This window comes from Daktulosphaira vitifoliae, unplaced genomic scaffold (assembly GCF_025091365.1).
Source record: "Daktulosphaira vitifoliae isolate Bord-2020 unplaced genomic scaffold, ASM2509136v1 Scaffold_1, whole genome shotgun sequence".
Classification (NCBI taxonomy): Eukaryota; Metazoa; Arthropoda; class Insecta; order Hemiptera; family Phylloxeridae; genus Daktulosphaira; species Daktulosphaira vitifoliae.
Window position 1 is genome coordinate 48,118,544 of NW_026099572.1, and position 8,424 is coordinate 48,126,967.

General features: G+C 25.9%; 1 protein-coding gene across 1 annotated transcript in view; it reads right to left on the minus strand.

Moving 5' to 3' along the window:
* Nucleotides 1-2,338: 2,338 nt before the first annotated feature.
* LOC126893916 (uncharacterized) overlaps nucleotides 2,339-8,424 on the minus strand; it is a 15,412-nt gene continuing 9,326 nt past the window's right edge. The window contains exons 7-8 of the mRNA XM_050664469.1: nucleotides 2,906-3,192; nucleotides 2,339-2,347 (exon numbers count right to left, since the gene is read on the minus strand). Coding sequence (XP_050520426.1) covers nucleotides 2,339-2,347; nucleotides 2,906-3,192 — 296 coding nt within the window. The remainder of the gene's footprint in view (nucleotides 2,348-2,905; nucleotides 3,193-8,424) is intronic.

Here is an 8,424-nt window from a genome sequence, read left to right on the forward strand (position 1 = left end):
GTCTCCCCTCGTGAGAAAAAATTTCTTATTCATGTTAATATTATTTTACTATGTGGTTTTTTTGTGGCTACGATTTATTTTGCCAGCCCTCACTTGACCTACTTTTTTCAACGATACATCAAATGATTACAATTCGTATTTATTTTAAGTTATTACTCTAAAAAATCGAAAAAAAATTTATTATTCAAATAAAAAGTTGCTTGGACAGCTTTTGCCATACAAACAATTAAAATCATTTATTTCTAATATTTTTTAAGTATTTATTGTCGAATTAGATTTGATATGATAAAAGTACTCAACTACAAAAGTAAATAATTTTACTTTGTAATTTATTAATTTTTTTACTCTATTAGTGTGAGCTACTACCAGTCTATAATATTCCAAATTTTTTGTAACATGTTGCTATATAAATTATAAATTTAAAAAAAAAATAATTTTTAGTTTCACCTGAATAAACGATGGATTTTTACAATTATAATCAAATTTTATTTGGGTTAAAAATTATTACTTTTAATATATTAAAAATCAATATCCATAATAATTTGAAAATAATTATATAATATATAACTTAAAATTATATTTTTGAATCTAAGAATTACTAAACGTTTATACTATATTTTTAATAAGCGTTAAAAACAGAAATATTTAGCGAAAAGTTCCCGATTTTTATATTACTTATTATAATTTTAACTAAAATGTTTACGTTGTTCCATTTTTTTAAATGATTGAAACAACATTTTGTAATTTTTTAAACAGATATTATAGATTTTTATCTAATGAATATCAAGAACTCGCACAAAATATAAATTTTCCTAACCAATATATTTTAAAATCAACTAATCTAATTCATTACCAATTGATAGTATGAAACTATTAGTAGAGTTTTCCATTGTTTTTTTTCATTTAAAAAGATTTTAATCGATTTTGAACATTAATAAATTTGATTCGTATTTATTACGTCCTCGACACATTTTAATGCGTTCTTTCATTTTAGTTTTTTTGTAAAAAAATACCTCGTTTATCAAATACTAAAATGGTTTGCTTTAATTGTAAAATTTTATTTAATTAACTTTTTTACTTTAGAAAATATAGTTTCATACCTTTAGGTATTATTAAAGGTTTAACGCGTCAAGGTTTAATATATTAATATTACAGAATTCTAGACATAAATGGATTTTTATATTAGTCGCTATATCGAATCATTAAAGATGAGTAATATTTGTATTCGAGTGTTAAACAAATATAAGAATATGTTGTAGTAAGTCGGTAGTGCCCCAACGTAGACACAAAAGTTTTACATAAATTATTTACTTTTGTTTATTATATATATGTCTTGACAACGAGTTCGTCATTCAAGCTCTTATCGAGTCCTCCCGTTGGATAAACTGATCAGCTCCAATCCCTCATAGTAGTGAACTACTAAAGGGGTAGAGTTTAGACCCGTCAGCATAGTGTAGCTCAACAGTGGCAGACTGAAGTGTGGCTCCTTGTCAGCCACCAGCACAACTACCTTTTTCACTATACCCTCTAAAGGACGGTTAAACCCAAAAACTAGTCAGTTTTTAATTATTAAGAAAGACTAAAGGACCAGTAGTCCAACATCGACTCTTGCCGCACACACGCAGATTTTTATATCAAGAAGGATATAAAGTATTTCCTCTCAAGTACAGATTTTTAACTAATTATTTTATTTATATAACGTAAAAACACAATGTCAAATATAATATAAAAATTTAACACAAAATTAATGAAGTCTTACAAAAATACAAAGTAACTCGCACACCAACGACCTAACCCGTAACTCGACGTTTCTTCGTCAAAACGTCCAGTCCTCATATCCATTTCATGTTTCTCTTTTATATTTTTTCCCCACCATTATTCATTTGCTGACTACATTTTTTTTTTTTATATGGAATTATTATACATATAATACATTATATTGCTTAACAGTACAAAAATTGCTAACTACTGTTGTAGAAAGCAATTATACACAACATTTTTATACTAAAATGTACGTAATTTAATACTTCCTCAGCTATTTACTACAACGTGTAACTGTAACCGATTTATTTAGATTAAAACAATTTTTTACACATAAAATAATATTATCTAAGAAAAAAGTGCATTTAATAATTGACTATAAATATGTTTTTAGAAAATACATTACTCAGTTAGATTAATAAATTTATATATTACTTCGTCACTTAAAATTGAAAATGTTCTAACACAAAATCGATGATTTAAACATAATTATCATTCAGTTAAATGGAACTTTTAATTTTTATTTAACTTACAATGAGTGAAACAATTTAATTTAAGGCTAAACAAATGCTATTAATTAATTTTTCTAAATATTTATGAAAAAAATATTTAAAAAAAAATATGATTTAAATTTTTTTTTTTTTTTTTTTGAGATAGCGAAATATTAATTTAATTGATAGTTATTGTTAGTAGATCACAAAATACAGAAAAAATAACAAAAAAATGTATATATTATGTTTAATCCCTATTGGAAAAAATTGAAATCTTTGCAAAACAAGTTAACACTTTCCTGAACTTTTATTTTAAATTTTGATAGCTCATCTTCCTTATGATAAACATTTAGTAATTCTCTAAAATATTGGCTTATGATATTTTCGTATCTTATTATGTCAACATTATACGTAGTGTAATTTATATCTTTTATATTAGGATCAGTAAATTTTTCATATACGTATATATCACTTTCTGTGTTCTTTTTTAAATAATTCAACTTTTCAATGAAATTTAAAGATATTTTGAGAATTTCGAGTATTTTTTTCTGTAAGACACATTCAAAACATTTTAGTGCACTATCGATGCAAGTCAGTAATGGTTTAAACATAATAAAAATGTCGATTAAAATTTTATATTTGCGTGACAATACCGGTGTTAAAAATTCATTTGCAGGCAGTGCATTGCAATAAAATTGTTGTAAATTCAAAAGCACATTACCATAAAAACAACTTAATGCGTTTGAAAGTTTTAACTTTGCAATATCCAAGGAATCTTTATCTACATCATTGACAAAAGGAATTTTTTTAATTATATCCTTGGCTTGTACATATTCACTAGGCGGTTTGTACATTAAAATAGAACAATTTATTGATTTCCATCCTTTAGAATCAATAATATTATTAAAATCAACAACCTGTTGACGAATTAATTCATCATCTGGATTCATCGAATTAAAACAACTACTTTCAAGACATATTAGTATAAAGAAAAACATTAATCGCGTGAAAATCATAATAAATAATTGTAATCGCACAATAAGAAGTAACTTACTCGTATAAGCCTTATACTATTATTTCTTTGAATTTATATGTATAATCTATTTACATATATTAATACAAATATGAACAATTATTATTTATGTGTATTTGCTTTATTATAATTTATTTTGGGAATGTAAGTATTTTTGTGTTACAATACAACAAAAAAATAAAATCATTGTTAGGGTGGGGGCAACAAATCTTATGCCGCTTACCCCGGCACCTGTAAACTCTTTTTTAGGAATAAGTGGACTGTATAGTTGACTAGGATCGTCTGCTCACACACACACCTTACTTGAAGCCGGAGAGGTTGTCTACAGGAAACAAGAGGGTGTGTGAGACAGGTAACATAAGTAACTTAAACTATGAATAAAAAACAATGACTAGATAGTTTTAAAACTCATCAAATATATATATATATAAACTCTGAATATTATTATACAAAATAAACCTATAAAAATTTAACAATAAATATAAACTAATAAATAAATAATATATATAAAAATTATCTCCTTAAAAACAATGATAATAAAGGTTGGTAACTAATAAAAAACAAATCAAATTATAATGTACAACAAATAACCCTCTTGGCTCAACAATAAACAACCTTATAACTCTAGCATACATAAACTAAAATATTTCAATACATAAATAATAGAATTAATGAAATAAATCAATAAGTGTTTATAATAATTTGTCAAATAATTCGGTAACTGTGAGTTTTAAAAAATTGACTACAATAATATTTGTATAGATTACTCTCTCTAAATGACTAGTTGCTCACGTATGCTCAATTACAAATAAATAATATATAATTAAACTCTGGTATCAGAACTCTGCTGACTTGTATGTATCCCCTTAGCCTTATTGTTAGAAAAAATACTCAAAATAAATAAAAATAAATATTGTTAAAAGAAACTCACAGAAACGCTGATATATGTGTGCACTGGCCAGCTGCAACAACACCTAATAAATATCTGCTCAAATTACTCAACAAAAATACACATATACATTGAACTCAGTATTAAACATACACTAACTCTTTTTACAAAAAATGTTATCTTAACCTAATATTTAAAAGTGAGAGNTGTTATCTTAACCTAATATTTAAAAGTGAGAGGAAGAAGGTGGAGGAAATGAGAGTAACCCGGCCATGTGATTTGGCATAGCCTTTAGGTGCCAGCTTCACGCATAGAGCGCAGTACATAACTCGTTTGAGCCTTAACAATCATACTTGTCGAATTAAAACTTCATAGCTAACTCAAAATTAGAAATTTTATTAGAAATTAAATATTATTGTATGCTCCACGGCACAATAGAGTGCATAAGCAAAAGGTTAAGTTTTAATAATGACTTAGTGAATTGTTACAAAACATCCTATAATGCACATTTTTTCCAAAATAGAAACAAATGAAATACATGGAAAAATAGAGAACATAACAAATATGCATGGAGTGAGATAATGGGGTATGAATAAGTATTAGAGTTGCCCTAAAGTAATGATTCGATTAAAGGGGGAAAAAAATAAAAAAAGAATAGGTATAAAAGTGTGTGTAGCTCGTACTGGTGTACGTATATTATAGGTATGCATTCCATACTTACTGTATGTATTAAAATATTTAAAACTCAATGGATCACTTGTCCTAAATTTGTTATTAGTCCTATCCAATTTTTTTGTAAAATAAAAGCTAAAAAATGGCAATTTTTGAAATTATAGAAAAAATAAACTAATTTGATTTATTAATGATTAGTAAATTTGTATAGATATTTATATCTAGCTATAAAAAGGTAGCTTCTTTTCAACTTTATTTTTTAAAAAGCGTTAAAACCAGAAATATTTATAAAAAAGTTCCCGGTTTTTAAATTACTTGTTATAATTTTAACTAAAATGTTTACGTTTAAGGTTTACCGGACTAAGGTTTAATATATTAATATAACAAAACTCTTGACATTAATGTTTTTAGCTTCGATGCGAAGCTCAGAAGGTATTAATTTTAATATGATGTGTTTTTTTTTATTATTTTTTTTTGTGTCTGTTATCACATTTTCTCAGCTCACAAATTTTTCACAAAAATTTAACTTTTTCAACTTAACTTTATTTGACGTACTTTTTTTTTTAAATCGGACCATTTCCTTTAATACAGGGGGGGATCAAAATTTAAAAATTCATATAGAAAGTAGAACTTTTTCAACTTAATTATTGAAAGTGTTTGGAAAATATGATACTTTTGTATACATCTTAAATTAAATCTTATGTAATATACTTTATAAAGGAAAAAAAATTTTGGACTTTATTTTACTTTAATGATGATAATCATCAAAGTTAATAAAAAAAAATTCGATTTTTGTAAAAAAAATTCCTTTTTATATTTTTAACTTTTTGAAAAATATATGGATCGTTATAATTTTTTTAAGAGAAATAATATTTATATATTTCTTTCATTCGACATTCTTTTTTTTTAAATTGGACCATTTTCCTTTATATATTTATATATTATAAATATATATGTATATTCATATGTTACACTTATAATTTATAAAACTTAATCGAAATATACGTACAGAAATAGTAGAACTTTATTAGCAATTTAAGCTAATTCAAATTTAAATATTACTTTTTTGACTATAAAAAAGTAAAAAATTTTAATAAGTTTAATTTCTTATGTTTTATGAACTTTATTCTATGTCAATTAAATTATATAATATTCATGAAAGTCAGTGTTTTTCCCTTGTATGATATTTTTAAATAAATTAAAGTACAAAACCCAGAATTTTAACACAAAAATAGCATATTTTTGAATATGGTAGCCATTTTCACCAAGAAGAAAATGTATATTTCGATTTTTTTTTTCATAGTAAAGTATATAATTTTGAGGCACGTGAAGAGGTTGACCAAGTACTCTCAAAATTCTCTAATATTTTCTGAATGCTGATAGAACAATATTCCGATCACTTGACATCAAATTATAAGACTTGCAAAATAAGGACCACCTTAATGTGCAAGCGTAACTGAGCTTTTTTATATTTTTGAAGTGAAACTTCTTTATAGAGGGCCCGAAAAAAAACAGATTATCGAACGTCACGGTTGGCAAAATGGTCATCTGTATAGTATATTTAATATTATAATTTAGCTCTATATTTTCAAAAATAATTAAGCTCTCTTGCGGTAAAAATTCTATAATATGTCACTAATTGATACAGGTATTTGTCAAAAATATTCATTATTTGATAACAACCAATATTGATGTATGTGACGGTTTGGCAAATGGTGTGGTGGGAGAGCTAGTCCATCTTGAACGAAATGAAGCTGAAGAAGTGACTGCTGTGTGGCTCGATTTTTCTCATTGTCCGAATATCGGAAATAAAATTAGGAGAAAGTTTACTGGTCATATGACCGCAAATAACATTAGCCGAACAGCAGTTCCAATCACTAGGAGATCATACACCATAAATTTGAATCAAAGCAAAACCAACTGTGTTATGCGTTCTCACTTGCCTGTAATCTGTGCTTGTGCAACGACTATTCATAAATCGCAAGGAAGTATGTATATGCTGAAGTGGTGTATGAATACGACAAAAAATACATGCAATCGTTGCTATATGTAGCTTTGTCACGAGTTACTGATCTTCACTAAATTATTACTAAAAATAATGAAGATTTGATGTTTTAACATGGAAGGATAACATCTGATTCCACGAGGTGCCTTTGTGATGAATTTACAAGACTCGCTCTTTCTTGAATAAAAGGAACAATTCATCATCATTGTAGCAGTTTATATCTCACCAAATCAAAAACATAGTTTATTTTTTAAATAGATTACTGCTTATCTTTACTACTAAAGGTGCAGCATTACTCGGCAGGGGAGAAGATAAATTGCCTATGATTCTGAGTGGATCATAATCATGATCATCATGATGAACTTAAATGTTAATATTGCATCAGATAGATAAGAACTATTAAAAAAAATGTTTGCGTGAAAATCTCAATTTATCAATGAATAATGATCNAAAAATGTTTGCGTGAAAATCTCAATTTATCAATGAATAATGATCCGAAAACTCCAACAACTCGATCAAGAACCACAACAGATGTAATTTTCAGTCGATATATTAATAACATTCAATCGAAAACTTACATCACTTATTTCAGTTACCATATGCCTATTATATCTTATTTCACATAGAAAAATAAATTAAAATTTTTACGTGCATTTTCCCAATATATAATTATCCCAATATATACCTAATATTCTATTAATTGAATGACTCTGAATAAAGTTTCATATTTTATAGGTTTTTATAACTTTTTAGACTATCCCAATTGTTTTCGCCTAGCACACTCTATCATTAAATCCGCTAGGGTAGCGAATATACACTTGACAAATCATCGCTCTCTTGGATTCTAGCCGCCTAGTTGTCAACTTATCTTATCGTCTTCGTTCGATAGTTACCTTTTTCTCTCGTGACATGAGTTATAAATATTGTCAAACTAAAATCTGTACATCGTGTCATCACAACTTGCGGTTATATTATTGTTACGGTAAACCGTTTAAATATTGTAATCCTATAAAAAATTTGTTCTAAGCAAATTCGATTTTTAAAATCACTATGAGCTTAGAGTTTATTACATATTGTATTTGTCTTATTTCATATAAATTAAACTTTTAATTTTTTAAATTGCTTTAAAACAATAATTTGGAAATCATTTAATTAAGGCATGTTTTTTATTAGTAGTTGTAAGAATAAAAAATGTTTTAAATTGTAAGCATAGAAATAAACCAGATATTTTCTTATAGATTAATTTTCTATCTTGTTGTTGTTTATCAAATTTACACTTTATAACAGTACACTAGAAAAATATACGAAATAATTTGATCATTTAACAAGTGCCAAAATATTGATCTTACATTATAATACTGATCAATTATTCATAATTTAATAATTATTATAGTTTGATTCAATAAAATTAAGGTGTTAAAAATTTGACATAAACCTAGTAATTATATGATAAGTGTTTATTTTAAAAAAATCAAATTTAAAATTCATTTTAGTCTATCGGCGAGTATAGTGCACCAACACACATCTTGGGATAATTTTCGTCAGCGCTTTAAATGATTTTCAGTTTATTGTA